The sequence below is a fragment of the Fusarium poae genome, chromosome 2 (assembly GCF_019609905.1).
Source record: "Fusarium poae strain DAOMC 252244 chromosome 2, whole genome shotgun sequence".
Classification (NCBI taxonomy): domain Eukaryota; kingdom Fungi; phylum Ascomycota; class Sordariomycetes; order Hypocreales; family Nectriaceae; genus Fusarium; species Fusarium poae.
In genome coordinates, this window is record NC_058400.1 from 7,103,751 (window position 1) to 7,120,047 (window position 16,297).

Sequence of the window (16,297 nt, forward strand, 5' to 3'; positions counted from 1 at the left end):
CATCAAACTTCTCCGCGAATTCTCAAGTAGATTGCTTCTGTTCCACATTTTTTAAAGGTAATCATTTCTCATCAATTTTATTTCGTTATTTTTTAATTCCTACTATCCTAAAGAATGGACGTTCCGACGAACCTTAAACGGTCTTGACATCTACCGTCTCCGTCGGCCAAGAGTATTCGCAACCAAAAAGAAAACAGCAATATTGCAATCGTCGTCATTATCTTACAAAGCGTAAATCCGGGCATCTAAGTTTGTCTAAGTTGATTTCGCCCATCTTGTCCGCGCGTTTCATGTCTTATTGACTTTTCTTGTTTTTGAAACACTTTTGACGTTTAAGCGAAAGCACCAACGACTGACATGCCAAAAGCTAAAGGCAAAAAGTTAGTGATTGTACAGACGCAGAAGATCAAGAGACTGCTTACCGCCAAGGAAGATCCAACATAGAGCGGCGATCTGGTCCTTCTTCTTCATGAGATGTTGAGCCTCCTCGGAAAGGAAATCTTCAGCCAAGAGGTTGATGAGGGCAGCGTATATGAGAAGACCAGAAGAGCTATCTCGAGTTAGCAATTGTTTCGAGAAATGATCATGTTCAAAAACTTACATAGAGTTGAAGACTCCAACCATAATCAAACCCATTTCACTCTCAGGATCATAAGAGTTTCGGCTGGCAATTCCAATAGCTTGACCAATTGGCGCTGTGCAACCAAAAGCAAAAACGAGCAACCAAGGTCGGAGACTACCCCTGGGGTAAGGAACAGCAGCGATACGGGATCCGAGACCTAGACCCTCAAACATTTGATGGAACATGATGGCAATAAGGAAAACGAGGAGACCGTCGGTGGTCATGGCAATGGTCATTCCGACAAAAACGGAGTGAAACAGGATACCACCTTCGAGAAGGGTGATGTTCATCGACATGCGCTTGAAAGTCTCTTGGTCGATCGAGTTGTTCTCCTCATCAAAGTAAGACTCGCTGACTTCGACGTGAGACTTGGAATCGATAGCAGCTTGCGAGTGTTGAGACTCCTTGATCATCTCAATCATCTCGGAACGTTGCCGGACGTACTGCTCGTAAAAGACGACGAACCAGGCGGGCATTGTAGAGTTGCTGTCGTCGTGCGAGTAGGCGTGGGGTCGCTGTTCCTTCTCGTACATCTCACGAGCCATGGCCTTTTCGTAGGAGACCTCATCGTCGGAGTAGTCGCTGTTGAATGAGTCGTTGCGGGCGTGACCCGTGTTCTCGTCATTGGGGAAGGGACGCTGAGGGCGCTGAGGTCGAGGAGGAGGGTGGACGGTGACTGCTGCACCCGTGGGGCCACCGTGAGAGTGTCCACCAGTCTTGGCGTTGAGGTAGAGTTCGACCATGAAAAGCAGGAACATAGAAGTCATCATGATAACACCAGGCATAGCGGGATAGATATCGGTAAAGAGTTCGGGGAGACAGGGATTAGTGAGCGATCCGAAGGCTGTGGGGAGCAACTATAAGCCAATTCGTTAGTATGAATCTCAGTATGATATCAGTCATGGACTTACATGAACGAATGCAGTAGCAACCAAAACACCAGTACCGAAATGCTTGCAAGCGAAAAACACCTTGGGGGGCATCTTGAGCCACTTGATTCTCTTGGCGGCAACAGGGAAACCCGCGCCCAAGCAAGAAACAGCCAAAACAGCAACTATCTCATATTGTTAGCTTCTTCCAAGAAAGAAATGGGTCAGGATGAAAATCCGGGGTAATTAGTAAACGTACAAAGACCACCGATATGCGTGGCCAGGGGGTACTCCTCCCCAGGGCCATCCGATCCACATTGAGGTCTGGCAGACTCCATTTTGAACGATAGAAACTAAAGAAATAGTCGAAAGGGAAAATTCGAGTATCGTAGGGATCGTTGTAAAGTAGCAGAAATAGAAAAAACAATTAAACTATTTTCTCGAGGAATAAAAAAGAACAGGGAAACCAGTTTCCTGTCTTGTCGTGTATAGTAAGAAAGGAATTAATGGATTTCTGAGTAAACAGGAACCCAAATAGGAAATTTGATTGAACAAAATTCCTAGAGAAATGAATTAGGAAATGAACAAAAAATGATTCACCCCAATCAACACAAACATAGAAATAGACAGTACAAAGGAAACAACCAGGTACCAGCCTAGATGCGAAGGGAAAGCGTATAGAGAGAGAGAATAGGGAGAAGAGAAAGAAAAGCCTCCACTCTAGAAACCATAGCCGTCTATAAGTATTCTTGGCAGTTTGTAGTATTCAAGCTGTATTTGCTGTTATAATAAACTATTTTAAGGTTGTGAGGCAAAACGTGATACAAAACAGACCACGTCTTGTATCAGGCTTCCCGCGACAGGGCCTCTCAAACCGATGTGACTGTAGTGTTTCAACAATCTCTTTTCGCCCATGACTAAACCTACGGATACAGAATAGTCAATAAATGCCGGTTCTGGACCTTGGGGAAGACTGTCAACCCTAGTTCTTATCTCGGAGAAATAACCGAAAATGACTCTTCTTATTGGCCACTTTGGCGTCAGTACACAGCTACAAGATCTGCGGGTTTCGTGTTTTAAGCTTGAATAATACGGAAAAGATCATTGTGAAGCGGAACAAGGGGCCTTGCATATATCCACCTTTTGCGTTTTGTCATTAATGCTCAGTGCGCGGATGGCACGCGATCCGGAAGACCCTTTTTTTTGTTGTTGTCTCAGTCTTTGGTGATCTTGCTCTTTTTCTCTCTCAAGAATTCCTTTTCGAGGACGCAATCACACTGTAGATGCATGCCGGTAGTTACATTCTCATCCCTGATTACAACGTAAATCCTCAATTTCCACTGCCATTTACATGGATTTGCCATGATCCCGCTTCTCCAACCTCCACATCTTGGCTTCGAGGCAGGTCATGTTCAGCAGAGAAACAAAAGCCCCCATCTCGCGTAATGGCGGCCCAAACGGTTTTTGTGCCCCTGCGACTCATGTCACTGCAGTGATGTTCACTATTATAACCCATTTCAGTGCCATACACGGCAGCCCTATCCGCATATTTGTCTTGGCTTCCTATTGTTTTGTCTTATCATGCCTCAGATATCGTTTCTACGAGATCTGATACTACGAAAAGGCTTGGCTTTACCGTCCGGAAATCCGCTTATCAAATCATGGTTGCCAATTGCCGAATAAACAATCATTGTTGGGATGAACTGTGATTTACATACTCTGGGAATATTTTGGAATATTGGTAATGATAGAAAACCCCCCTGGATATCCTTAGTCTGTGATGTTTTGAACACGCCAAGACGCGATCCAACCTGGAGTAAATGTCACTTTGCCAAGCTTCTCCAGTACCAAATTTAGAGCTAATAAGCTAGACTCGCTAATTAATTAATTATTAGGTGGTTCTCTTTTCTGTAAGGACTTTTGTATTTCTCTTGGTCGCGGAATTGACCCTTCAACTCCACAACACTTGATCCATCTTTTGACCGAAACAAGTAAACATGTTCAGGTTTTACATGACCCTTCGGCTATCGGCTCGAGATCAGCTGAGTTCTTGTCTCACTTCAAACATTCCCCACGTCGCTACGATTGCGATTTCGTGCCGCGACATGACTGTAACGTACAATGTCCGCATTGAACTCGACCCACATAAAGAATTACGCAAGCCAAACTGGTTACCCTGTGGTCTCCATGTTTTACTACCGTCTTAACCGCCCTACTCTTTTCAACACTACTACAGTGTCTCGAGGATCTATAGTGATGGAAGCTTTCAATGGGTACTTGCTATAACTGACTGCATAGCAAAAGACATACATACCATACCCTATAGTTAGTTCTCAGAGCTGTGTCCCATAGAGATATTGGCAATGACATGTTACTAGTTATTCTCTATTGACGAGTCTAGCATAATGAATGTTTGGCAAGAACAAAAAAAAAACACTCAATCGCCCATAGTTTTCAAATGCTAACATTTATATACCGGGCTAGATCGTAAGACTAAGTGGCTTTTCGTGATTGTAAATCCTGATTTTCACACGGAGAGACTATCTTGTCCCAGCTTGCCAACATTTGCACATCGAAAGACATCACGTCAGCTTTCCAACCCAGCCCACGACTACATATCTTCTTAGACCCTCCTATCTTAGTCAATTATACGTACCGGTTCAGCTTCCAACGTGGCTGCTGATAGTTTACACCATTTCCTATTTGATGTCTGAATGTCTTACGACCCACTCCTATCTTTGCAATATCCATCCACATCCAAGGAATGGCTGTAGATCTTTCAGCTGGAGAGGTCAAAGCACCACAATGAGGCCAGAGATGAGAGTTGATGTCATCCTGTCATTGAGAACGTGCCATATCATTGATAGCATTCTTGACGTCTTGGGCTGATTTGAAGACGTCACCAGCACAAGTTGTGTTTATAAATGTGTTCTATCCCTCTCCTGCTCTATTCTTATTACTTTACTTCAACAATTCATTCATCACGTTATAAAATATTTCCCTTACTCAAACTATAAACGTACCAGGCACCCAACATGAGCAACTACACCACAATTTCAGACGGCGTCATCGTGACCGATAACGGGGTACATTATGTCTTTCCTAATTATTGCATCTCAGTGTGACTGACAGGATGAATACAGATCCCACCCCCAGCGAACTGGACGAATACGTTTGAGGACATGGGAGGAGACATGCTTTGGGGTCAAGGTGGTCAAATGGAGGATGAGATTCGTTCACGCGGCATCGACGGGGAGATCAGGCCGCACTATGGCATGGCACCCTACACTGGAGAGGCACTCTACCTATTCGAGGTCGGCAGTAGCCAGTTTTTCTTCTTCAATGCTATAGATGGATCTATGTTGCAGATTAGGGATCAGTCGGATCTGAAAAGCATCGTGGATATCCTTGATGATGACAACCGAGGCTTACCTTCGCTGGACATTGGGGAAGTTTAGTCTTGCACTTAATGTATTTTGATTTGATAATATGAACAAATGAAAAGACCACAGGGCGCCCGAGTTTCGTTTACAAATCTGCCGATATGAAGTCCCCATCTGAGTATCAACATGTTCCTTTCTACAACACACGGCAAACAAACCAACCTGGACGAAACAAGGTAGATTGATACAAGTGCATATGCAACTATGATTCCATATACTTGATTGATGTCTCGAGTGTTAGAAAATCATTTATAGTATCACCTATCGCTAAGAATAAGTTCTAAGAGTGTTCAACTACTATCATACTGCGTCCATGCCAAGATGATGTTTCTAGATAGTTTCGCTTGGCAGAAACACACCTTTTAACAGGTTGCCAAGTCCACCCTCTTCACTCTTCATCCTGTATCCTCCGCGTCAAACACACAACATAGCCGCCCAGCTCAAACAAACACACCAGATCGTATATCCCTGCTATCTCCATGCGCCTTGGCGACTTGGCGTTGTGTCCGTCACAGCAAAGGTCGTAGCATACCTTGTCACACTTGACACTTAACCTCACTATTATTAGATGGAAAAGATCGAATTGACTTTCGGTTGTCTAATATAGGTATGTTAAAGGTCTTTTTATTTCCGCTTACTAACTCAAGTTGAGATTGATTTTGAGTTTTTGAATGGGTGTACTATCTCGGGAGATGAGCAGCCGTTCATAGATCTGTTACCGCGAGCTAAGGCTGAATCAACCCTTGACTCGTAATTTTGACATAATGACTCAGATCCAGTTCTTTTCACAGTCTCCCTGACGGACTTTTGTCTGGCATACGCTGACATAACTCCTCGATACACCTGAAAGGTGGTACTCCGCTACTACCCACTGTCTGTTTACAGAAGCTCGAAAGCTCAGACTCAAGCTGGGGGCGTAGCCGCGTAGTCGAAGAGGGGTACAAGGAACAGACCCGGGCTATGAATGAATAAGTCGCCCCCCTGATTGATAAGACAAAATGTTCATCCAATCGCAAGTTAAGTCCAACTATTTCGACGCTCGAAATGTGGAATATTGACAAGGGTCGTCTAGGTGGGTGGCTGACGATAATATATCATATCATCCACTTGAGCACGTATACTGAAACATCAACTGCTTCAAGATGAGCCGGAAAATTCAGCTCGCTTCCTCATCGATTTTTTTTTCACTTTCCTCCCTTCAAACTCACTTTTCACATACCCAATGTACCTCAAACATATGTGGATTTCACCAAATCGATGTCTATTCTTTGCCGAGAAGTTGTTCAGAAGTAGCTGAGGAACAAGATCTTCGCTTCTATATCGAAATGAATCTCAACATACTTTCCGGCCCTCATGTCTTGATACAAAACTCATCACTCGGCGATGGCCCAGACAGAGCCCAGCTTATACCATCTTCAACAACCTTATCCCACCGTTCCGAAGCAGAAAGTCTTTCTTCATAAGATCGGAATCCATGCGGCAGTCCAATAAACAGATTCACATCAGTCGGGACCCTACACATTGTTAGCCACTTTAATTTCAACAAAGACAAGCTACTTGCCCAGCCTCCGTCAACATCTTTGCGTACAACAACCCCTCATCCCTCAGAGGGTCCAACCCAACTATCCCGATTACAGTAGGTGGCATGCCTTGGACCTGTTCAGGTGTAGCATTGCCGGGATTGATCTTGAGATCATCAACACGCGGATTCTCTATCTTGAGCAGACTGGTGTACCAGCGGAATTCTGCAAGTGAAAACATTGGTGCCAACTCATTCTGCTTGTAGGACGATATCGATGGATCTTTCATCTTGTTCAGCTGTGGTTCGTAGCAGTCGACGTGTGCCAAACATGGTATCATGAGAACTTGGCCAGCAATAGGTGGTAGAGGGTCTGATGCCCTGTTGAGATGCCTTTGGAGAGTGAGAGACGCAGCAAGCCATGCACCTGCCGACACTCCACCAACAATGACTTTTCGAGGATCGCACTTGAGGTTATTCATATTATCGTGCGCCCACTCGAAAGCATCCTCGGCATCGTTCCATTGCGTGGGATATGTATAATTCGGGGTATGCCTGTAGTCGACGTTGAGGACTGTGACTTTAGAACCGATGGATATTCGAGCACATATCGCATCCTCCGCGTCGAGTGTACCATACATGAAGCCGCCGCCTTGTAGATGGATGTATAACGGGAGTAGTTCTTCTTTGGCGACACTGATCGGTCTATATCTGCGTACACTTATAATGCTACCATCTCTAGAAACAATTGAATAGTTCTTTATCCCAACTTGAGATGCTAGCTTTATCATGGACTGTCTCACAACGGCTTCTCGTTCTTCGTTGGCTAACCTTACCATGTCCACTGTAGGCATTTCAAGCTCGGTTATCGTTGGAAGGGTCTGCTGTAAGGCAATCCATTCTTCACAACTGCCTCCATAATTCGAGAAATCGCACATTTGGTCGGCAGAGCAAAGAAAAGTCAAGAGGGTATGTAGGTGTGTTGAGTTCCGGGCCGAGGATATTCATCAACGACCCACTCGAATACCTATCTAGTTAGTATTCAAGCGGGGGGTCTTAGAGACCTATCAACTGCATTATCAGTCAAGGTCAGCTAACACGCCTTTCGCAGACCAAATCTCAACTACCTTCCAATAGACCTCACTGCAGCAATATTTATCTACATGTTACAAAAGAATAACATCACCAAATCCATTTTCACATCCACTTTAACTACCTATCGAAGCTCATTATTTACAGTAGAAGTGCCACTTTACTATACCCAATATACAGTGGTATGCAGTAACAGTATAAAGAAGGTACAATTGGCAAAAAATTATAAAGATGTCAGAAGATATATGGCAGTTATATGGCAGTTATATGGCAGTTATATAGCAGTTATATAGCAGTTATATGGCAGTTATATGGCAGTTATATGATAAGTTAGGAAAGCTGCTGGTTCATGTTAGTTTTTATTTGTATTTTTGTTTTTAATTGTGTGTATATGTGTATCTGTCTTTTTTTTCTTCTGTTTTTACTATTCTGTTTTTTTTTTTACTCTTTTCAAATTTCTGTCTTTTTTCTTCATTTCTTCCCTTTTTTTTTTTTGCTGGAGTTGAACCTCGACACTTGTTAAGGTTTGTTGACTTACCTGCAGAGCTCAGGATGTCGCCCTTTGCGCCATTCCATCACTGCCCTACATTGGAAGGAGTAAGTTTATCTTCTATTTAAGGGGTTACTTTCCTGTTCATAGGTATCTGCACGTAAGGGGTGAAAGGCTGCGTGAAAGTTTGTTGAGTGTTAAGTTTGGTTGCCTAACAGGTGAGGCTTTGGTGGTCACGAGATGTGGGTGGTGCAACTCCTGGAGATGTCGTCCCTATCTCTTGACCACCACCCAAATCACGGTCTAGCTCCTGAAACAAACTTATACGATAGAAGATTAACATGGTAAGGTTCTCTTGGTTTTCCACTTCAGACCTGCTCGATATAAGAACCTGTATTTGGTTGTTGCTGTCTAATGAAGGAATCCCTCTGCCGCGTTGGCTAGCCTTAAGGTTTGGGGATACAAAGATTAACAGCCTAAGGATTCTGGTAGTTGTAGCATGAGCTGAACCAATAGTTTCACACCTTTTGCTGCTCAAGGTCGATGTTTCTGCTACCCAGACGGGTAGTTGACTCCTGTTATACCTGAGCCGCATGAACTCGGGATCAACAGCTAGCATCATCGTATTTCCTCTAGTTGTCCTGTTGCGACTTCTGGAAGGCTTCAAAACTTCTCTTTAGATCAGCCTTTTTTGCCTTTTCCTGGTTCCTTTGATCGGTGACCGTAGTATCAATTGTCTGAATGATCCAGGGTTTTAGATCAGTTTTGGCTTCGTTGCAACGTTCGGCGATTTCGTCTCTGATCGTTTTGATGAGATCCTCCTTGACCGTGTTCATAGCCGACTGAATTTGTTGAGTAACCCAGGTTTGCATTTCCAACTTGACCTGTTCAACGATGGATTCGGTCTCGTGGGCGACTGATGGTGGGTGTCTCTGCAGGAACTCCCTGGCCTGGATATTGACCACGAATCTGAAGTCCTCAGATCCCGGATTCTGCACTTGTGTAACAGTAACCCCGCCAGCTGAATGACTGTTGGTAACAGCCTCATCCGCCTCGGGTTGTCGATTGATCGGTGTGGAATGATTGAGAGCAGGGACAGGGCGATTTATACCAGATGGCTGGATGGAAGGATTGATGGTGTTTGGTTGACTGTCACCTTGACCGATTGGTCGGGACTCAGGATTCGAAGCGGAACGACTGGCAATGCGGCCCCATTTACTCGGTCGAGGTGCCCAGATAATGGGAAACCATGTATTAAAAATATCAATCCCTTGGTAACGCTCAGTAATCTTCTTTACTGCAAGCCCATTCTTGAAAGACAGGCGGCTTTCCATTTTATCAACAGTATCATAATAGATAGTTCGTAGGACAAGCCATACGGCCCAGTCGAAGTCCAAGTTGTCGGCCGATACAGCATCTTGCCATAACGCATGGTCGCTTGGGTTCTTGCGGTCGGTCTTGGTGATGCGAAGCTCATGAGTGGCGGCGACAAACGAGTCCCGGATACTGGTTGGCCAAAGCTGCCAGGAGCTATTCTAAAGCGTCCTGAGGTGGGCGGCAATTCGTCCGTACAGTACTTGATCCAGCTTATCTAGCCGATCAAGATTCCGTAAGGCTTTGTTGTTGGTTTCAATGTTGGAATGCCCAGGTTCATTTTTGGAATCACTAGCAGAGGATCTACGGTGCCTCTTGCTGGGGGCCATTTCCAGTGATAGTTACTTACGGCCCCGGTGCAGGGTTGCGAATGAAGCCCTGAGTTGGAAAGAATGTGGAAGGGGAGGGGAAAAGGGAAGGCGAGGGGCATATTTGCTGGTTCATGAAAAGAGCGACCCCTCCGGTCAGTTCTTGCGCCTAACAGAATGCACAAGTCATCCTTGACACTCTTCGCTGGAGGGCACGGACAAGAAGAACCTCTTGGGCGATGTTTTATTCTCTTTCATGCATGCCCAACCACCGTCGAAATGGCAGCACCGATATTCGTACTAGAAACGACGGCCCTTAATGCTGTCCGATCACTTCCGTCAGACATCTACCTCGTCCACGCGACAAACTGTATCGCAGAGTGGGGCGCTGGCATAGCGTCTGAGCTTGCACGCGTCTTCCCAGCCGCATACACAGGATACAAGACATTCTGCCACGCCGATGCGTCTTCACGATGGCCATCGCCAAAGCTCGCGGGGCAGTGCTACATCATTCCCCCACAGGCTCCAGACGTGGCTAGCGGGGCGCCCAAGATACACATTGTGTGTTTGTTTACCAGTTACGGGTACGGTAGAGCGAACGCGAGGACCGGAAAGCCAGGAAGAGACGCAGCCGGGAAGATCTTGAAGCAGACGAGGTTGGCTTTGAGGAACATGAGGACGCAGATTGACGCGCAGGCAGGGAAGAGAGAAAATGGGCCTGTGACGATCTATTCACCATTGTTCAATTCGGGCGCGTTTCGTGTACCGTGGGAGAAGACGTCCAAAGTTATCGAGGGGGAGTTTGAAGGGTTTGAAGGGCGTTGGATGGTGATGGCGCCCCCGTCTTCTCAACAGTGAGCAGCACGACTACCTGGCATCGTAAAGCTACAGTTAATCTAGCCTAGAAGGTAGTGTAACAGGTGACAGAAATATGGCCTTTGAGATGTCGGATAGCCTAAGTATACGAACTAATAAAAAGAATATTCTGACGGAGTAACTTCGTCGCCTCCGCTTCCATCAGCCATCTTTCTGACAGTACGAGCCCTCGTCAATTACGCCTCCAATGGCCAGGAGTGCACCTTGGATTCGTATCTTTCCCTTCCGTTTTGCTTGGGTTATGTTCTCGCTCATAGAGTAACTACCTGTCCACCTCTTCATGACTCTTTTTCTTCCACTATCATTTTCAAGTATTATCGTACATCCTGTCTTACTGCTGTTCTTGTTCTCTGCCGTCTTGTCTTACACAATCACGAATCAAGCTACACTTCTTTCGCTCCCCATACTTAGAATCTTTTTTTGTTTTTCCAACATCAGAAACAACAGTCGCGACCGCGGTTAGCACTGGTGCCTTCCATTAAATTTGGCGGATTCAGCACTAGATCGGGGTGACCGCGGTCGCATATATATTTACCTTTTTTCTGCTGATAAATTTAATGTTTTCCGGAGGAGAACATGTTGCATGCGACATTCTGTTCATTGGTGCTTAGGGTATAAAAATAAATAGGCTAAAAACAATACTCCAAGGGGCAGAAGCTGACCTACTATCCGTAATTTCGTCTCTTATTTCTAACCGTCGATTTTTCTGACACCTTGAGAACCGTTTAGGTGCTCTTGCCGCCCCATGTTTTTGCCGGTGGATATTTCTTCCGTAGCACCTTCCCGCCAAACACAGGCTACAGCTACCGCATCATCACTGCTAAAGGTCTCCACAGTCCGTCTTTACAACATCAGCTAAACACAACAACCATCATACCTCCAGCCACACTGCACTCTCATTAGGACAATAACTCAATTACAGCAAACATAGATCCTTCATCATGACGTCTACAGACCCCAAGACCACTGACGACAAGCCTGTCGAGCAAAAGCCAGAACAGAAGCCCGCCGCCCTTGGCGAGGACGACGAGTTTGAGGACTTCCCTGTCGATGGTATGCCCGGAATCTTCCACACACTCTCTCCTAGATATAGCTAATAAAGACACAGACTGGCCCGAGGACCAAACCGAGGCTGCCAAGGGTAGCGGCGAGACCAAGCACCTCTGGGAAGAGAGCTGGGACGACGACGACACAAGCGATGATTTCTCACAACAGCTCAGGTACGTAAATACGATGCTTCTTCCATACAATGGCTAACCATGATGAAGGGAGGAGTTGAAGAAGGTCGAGGCCAAACGCCGATAGAATCATGACGACACCAACCGCGCGACGAGCCGGGCAACTCCCGTGCTGCCGTACACTGCAACATCTGATAACTTAATGACGGAACAGGAATATCGAAGGAGCGAGGGCAATACGATGGCTAAGGAGTGCCCATCATCAATGGAAGAAGGCAAAGTTACTGGTACCATATCTGTACACGAGACCATTATGAGCGCGGGATGCTGCAAGACCAAGCAACCACACATATACCAGTCAAACACGAACAACTATGACGACTTCGATAACAGGGAAGCCCAAACAGCTGGTGAATATGTGACTGCCGCAGACGAGGGATCTGGAAAACTCGAACATCTAGGAGCGTTCGACTGCGAGTGTAACTGCAAAAAACAATTAGAACTAATAGCTGAAGATGACACCGACGACGAAAGCGAGGACAACACCAATGACGAAAGCGAGGACGAAAGAGAGGACGAAAGAGAGGACGAAAGCGAGGACGAAAGCGAGAGCGACATCAAGGTCGACACCAAGGTCGACACCAAGGACGACACCAAGGACGACGAAAGCGACAATGACATCGACACTCAAGTAAGTCTGCGCAATGGCCATGCATGCATATTGTGGTCATCAAGGCAACAATCAAAGACTAATATTCCCAGGCGGCAATAAGCCCTATCTCAGTGTGCATATGCCGCAACTGCTGCTGCATTGTCTGCAAGTGTCTGTGGACGAGACCCAAACAACGACGGCAAAGCAGTGCAACAATTTCACATACGGAACATCGTCACACGACACCTGAGTTGGAGGCACTGAGACCAGCTGAACCTTTTTGGCAGCTTGAAACAATTGAACAGAGTTCTTGTAATCAACGCCAATCGCGTAGAAGACCTACGCGTCTCAATAACCCGCCAAAGACAGGTCATATGGTTGGTGGATCTGACACACCCTTCAGGTCTGAAATGCGTCTCTCCAGTTCAGCTAGCCGAACTATGGGGGCGCCTTCCGAAGCTCAGAGTAACAGAAATGACACTACTGTAACCGCCGGTACTGTCCCGTCGGTGGATAGTCAAAGCGACACAGCTCTTCGACATCCAGAGGAGTCACACGTGCGAGATTGGCTGCGTACTCAACCTGACCCAGACACTCAACATCTGGATCCTCCAGTTTATATCCATGCGCCTGTCTTTGTTCCCGAATTCTCTGACAATTCCAGTGAAGAATATTCGGGTAATACGACTCTCAGTGAGGACTGGGTAGCGGAACGCGAGCAAAATCGGATGGCTCAACAAGACAACCAAGACTGTGGGCAATGAGGAGTAAATTAGTCTGGTATAACTGACATCAGGGTTAACGCGATTGTATGAGGGATAAGCGAAACATAACTTGAGCGTTGTTATTCGGTAGCTTGTATGTAGCAGAAACTTAACCCTCCCAAGTCTTACAGAATAAAAACAAATAGCTGAGGACAACCGATTGAATTCGTCTCTTATCTTCCCGTGGTCGTTCTTTCTGATACTGTCAGGGTAGTTTAGTCAATTAATAAAGCGCGCATAGCAAAAGTCTCAAGACGTGGAAGGTATTCTTATTGCGGTTTTACGCCCCTAATGGTATTTGGTATTCAATTACTTTCTTCTGGTTTGTTACAGACTAGCCTTGCCTGCCCAACCTTTTTTCATTTTCATTCCCCGTCATCAACAGGTTCATATACGTCGTACTCCAACAACATTGGATATTATTTACTTACTGGACAGAGCAGTAACACCGGGAAGCTCCTTGCCCTCGAGAAGCTCCAAGCTGGCACCACCGCCGGTAGAGACGTGGCTAATCTTGTCCTCAACACCGTACTTCTTGGCAACGGTTGCGGTGTCACCACCACCGATGATGACGATCTTGCCGTCCTTCTGGACGGCGTCGACAACGGCGTCGAGGGTGGCCTTTGTGCCGCTGGCGAACTTCTCGAACTCAAAGACACCGGCGGGACCGTTCCAAAGGATGGTCTTGGCCTCGGCAATGGCCTCCTTGTAGAGCTTGACGGACTCCTCACCGCAGTCAAGTCCCTGCCAGCCGTCGGGGATACCGTCCTTGTCGGTAGCGTAGCCAGTGTTGGCGTCCTTGTCGAACTTGTCGGCGGTGATGTAGTCGACGGGGAGGACGAGCTTGACGTTCTTCTGCTTGGCCTTCTCAACGAGGTCACCGACGGTCTTGGAGCCGGCCTCATCGAAGAGGGAGTTTCCGATGGCGACGTTCTCGAGGGTCTTCTTGAAGGTGAAGGCCATGCCACCGCAGATGATGAGGGTGTTGACCTTGTCAAGGAGGTTGTCGATAAGTTGGATCTTGTCGGAGACCTTGGCACCACCGAGGATGGCCAGGAAGGGGCGCTGAGGGTTCTCGAGGGCCTTGGCGAAGTACTCAAGCTCCTTCTTGACGAGGAAGCCGGAGGCCTTCTGGGGGAGGTCGACACCGACCATGGAGGAGTGGGCACGGTGGGCAGTGCCGAAAGCGTCGTCTGTTGTCGTCAGCATTGTGCCGCAGTCATGATAGAGGAAGATTAGGATACTCACTGATGTAGACGTCACCAAGAGCGGTCAGGCCCTTGCGGAAAGCCTCAACTTGAGCCTTGTCGGCCTTGGTCTTGTTGCCGTCCTTGTCCTTGGAAGAGCCTTCCTCCTCAATGTGGAATCGGAGGTTCTCGAGGAGGATGACAGAGCCATCCTCAGCCTTGTTGACGATCTCCTCGACCTCAGGACCGACACAATCGGGGGCGAAGGTGACCTTCTTGCTGAGGAGCTTCTCAAGCTCAGCGACAACGGGCTTAAGGGAGTACTTCTCGTTGGGGGAGCCGTTGGGTCGTCCGAGGTGAGACATGAGGATGACGGACTTGGCACCATTTTCGAGGGCGTACTTGATGGTGGGGAGGGCACCGACAATTCGCTGGTTGTTGGTGATGTTCTTGTCGGCGTCGAGAGGGACGTTGAAGTCGACCTGGGAGGGGTTTTGTTAGTTTTGAAGATGGCGGGGTATTGTATTGTTGAGGGTTTAATGGGAATGCGATTTAGAACAGGTGACTGTAGCAACTGCAGCTTCAATAGAGTCTTGATAATACAGCTCGATGTCTGTTCTATGCTAACACTTTGTCTGAGCTCATAACATCTGATGATGCAGTGCGGGGAGCTCAATCAAGCTCAACAATCATGATCGCGGGGTCAATCAGCAACTTTTGCTGTATGTACTTACTCGGATGAGGACCTTCTTGCCCTTGACGTCAACGTCAGCGATGGAGAGCTTGTTGGACAGCGACATGATTGCGATGTTTTGAAGAAAGTAAAAGAATTGAGGATGAAGGTTTGATGAGGGAAGAAAAAGAGAGGGGAATGACTGGCTGTAAATACTACTAGAGGTACATGTACTACTGATACTGCGGCAGAGTCTCAGGTGGGGGTCAACCTCAACGCGATGACGCTGGCGGGGCTTTCGCGGCTGGACTCGCAGCTGGTGGAATGATGGAAACCCCTGGACAAGACGCTCCAACCGTGAGTCTGGCGTGAGATGTCTTGTTATCTGTGACCTTTTGCCTCTAATTCCCATGACAATTCTTACTCGTGTCTATGCCATGACACGACACGGTCGGTGTCGTCTCGGTCTCTACAGTGAAAAAAACCCACACATTCCCAGCACGGACTTCAATGTCCAGACACAACAGGGGACATGTTGTTTCTGTTTCTATACGTCGCCGGGTTACGGCGATTCTCCCGACTTCTGGCTATGCGGGTGCAGAGATCCCCGGAGAGACGCGGACCGGCTCAAGATACCTTACGTTATATACAACAATGCCGAGACACGCGCTGTTTGAGCTCTTACGTACGATACATAACCACCTACCTTGTCGGCCTGTGAGTGCACAGTGAAACAACAAGACGATCCATCGGGTGCTCTCAAACCATGATATGACCCCACCAACTTTACCCAGCATTACGATTAGGCAAACCGTTGACAATAAACTATTGGCATGACTGTAGTAATCATGGTAGGCTGAGCCAATGCGATGTGCATCAGATATGAGGCATAAGCTAGCAAATAGAATCTGGAAGAATCCCACGTTGAGAGGTGATCTGATAGTCTAAACTTGATACATAACCTTGACATCTACTTATTATGCTCTACAACCCAACCGTCGCCACAGATTCCTCAGACCACTTACATCTCGGTCAATTATATCAGGATAGGCCACACCTTCACTCCTTCGCTTTGCAGGGTTCTCTTAAAGGCCTGGTAGCATCGCATTCAACCGCCGAGTTCAATCCCGAACCGTTGGGCTTCTCGATTGACAAAACAGCTCTTCTTTCGCGACTCAACGTTGCAATTCAGTCGCTACAAGATCACTCACAAAACACCAATCATGTTTAATTGCAATACTTCACCAAGA

At 46.8% G+C, this 16,297-nt stretch overlaps 8 protein-coding genes across 8 annotated transcripts; 4 read left to right on the forward strand and 4 right to left on the reverse strand.

Annotated features, from left to right (window-relative positions):
* Positions 1 to 332: 332 nt before the first annotated feature.
* Positions 333 to 1,829, reverse strand: FPOAC1_006414 (uncharacterized protein; the record flags this gene model as incomplete). The annotated part of the gene is made up of 5 exons (XM_044850898.1): positions 333 to 367; positions 423 to 550; positions 602 to 1,479; positions 1,534 to 1,676; positions 1,751 to 1,829. The coding sequence occupies 5 exons, from the start codon at positions 1,827 to 1,829 to the stop codon at positions 333 to 335; spliced, it is 1,263 nt and encodes a 420-aa protein (XP_044709610.1).
* A 2,697-nt stretch (positions 1,830 to 4,526) lies between these two features.
* FPOAC1_006415 (uncharacterized protein) lies at positions 4,527 to 4,949 on the forward strand (the record flags this gene model as incomplete). The annotated part of the gene is made up of 2 exons (XM_044850899.1): positions 4,527 to 4,577; positions 4,635 to 4,949. The coding sequence occupies 2 exons, from the start codon at positions 4,527 to 4,529 to the stop codon at positions 4,947 to 4,949; spliced, it is 366 nt and encodes a 121-aa protein (XP_044709611.1).
* A 1,336-nt stretch (positions 4,950 to 6,285) lies between these two features.
* FPOAC1_006416 (uncharacterized protein) lies at positions 6,286 to 7,391 on the reverse strand (the record flags this gene model as incomplete). Its single annotated transcript, XM_044850900.1, has 2 exons — positions 6,286 to 6,448; positions 6,523 to 7,391. The coding sequence occupies 2 exons, from the start codon at positions 7,389 to 7,391 to the stop codon at positions 6,286 to 6,288; spliced, it is 1,032 nt and encodes a 343-aa protein (XP_044709612.1).
* A 1,276-nt stretch (positions 7,392 to 8,667) lies between these two features.
* On the reverse strand, positions 8,668 to 9,839 carry FPOAC1_006417 (uncharacterized protein; the record flags this gene model as incomplete). Its single annotated transcript, XM_044850901.1, has 2 exons — positions 8,668 to 9,555; positions 9,759 to 9,839. 2 exons carry the CDS (start codon positions 9,837 to 9,839, stop codon positions 8,668 to 8,670), a joined length of 969 nt encoding a protein of 322 aa, XP_044709613.1.
* Positions 9,840 to 9,996: 157 nt separating this feature from the next.
* Positions 9,997 to 10,575, forward strand: FPOAC1_006418 (uncharacterized protein; the record flags this gene model as incomplete). Its single annotated transcript, XM_044850902.1, has 1 exon — positions 9,997 to 10,575. One exon carries the CDS (start codon positions 9,997 to 9,999, stop codon positions 10,573 to 10,575), a length of 579 nt encoding a protein of 192 aa, XP_044709614.1.
* A 959-nt stretch (positions 10,576 to 11,534) lies between these two features.
* On the forward strand, positions 11,535 to 11,898 carry FPOAC1_006419 (uncharacterized protein; the record flags this gene model as incomplete). The annotated part of the gene is made up of 3 exons (XM_044850903.1): positions 11,535 to 11,646; positions 11,702 to 11,813; positions 11,862 to 11,898. The coding sequence occupies 3 exons, from the start codon at positions 11,535 to 11,537 to the stop codon at positions 11,896 to 11,898; spliced, it is 261 nt and encodes an 86-aa protein (XP_044709615.1).
* A 114-nt stretch (positions 11,899 to 12,012) lies between these two features.
* On the forward strand, positions 12,013 to 13,187 carry FPOAC1_006420 (uncharacterized protein; the record flags this gene model as incomplete). Its single annotated transcript, XM_044850904.1, has 2 exons — positions 12,013 to 12,462; positions 12,789 to 13,187. The coding sequence occupies 2 exons, from the start codon at positions 12,013 to 12,015 to the stop codon at positions 13,185 to 13,187; spliced, it is 849 nt and encodes a 282-aa protein (XP_044709616.1).
* A 423-nt stretch (positions 13,188 to 13,610) lies between these two features.
* PGK1 (phosphoglycerate kinase) lies at positions 13,611 to 15,174 on the reverse strand (the record flags this gene model as incomplete). The annotated part of the gene is made up of 3 exons (XM_044850905.1): positions 13,611 to 14,380; positions 14,436 to 14,856; positions 15,109 to 15,174. 3 exons carry the CDS (start codon positions 15,172 to 15,174, stop codon positions 13,611 to 13,613), a joined length of 1,257 nt encoding a protein of 418 aa, XP_044709617.1.
* Between the last annotated feature and the right edge of the window lie 1,123 nt (positions 15,175 to 16,297).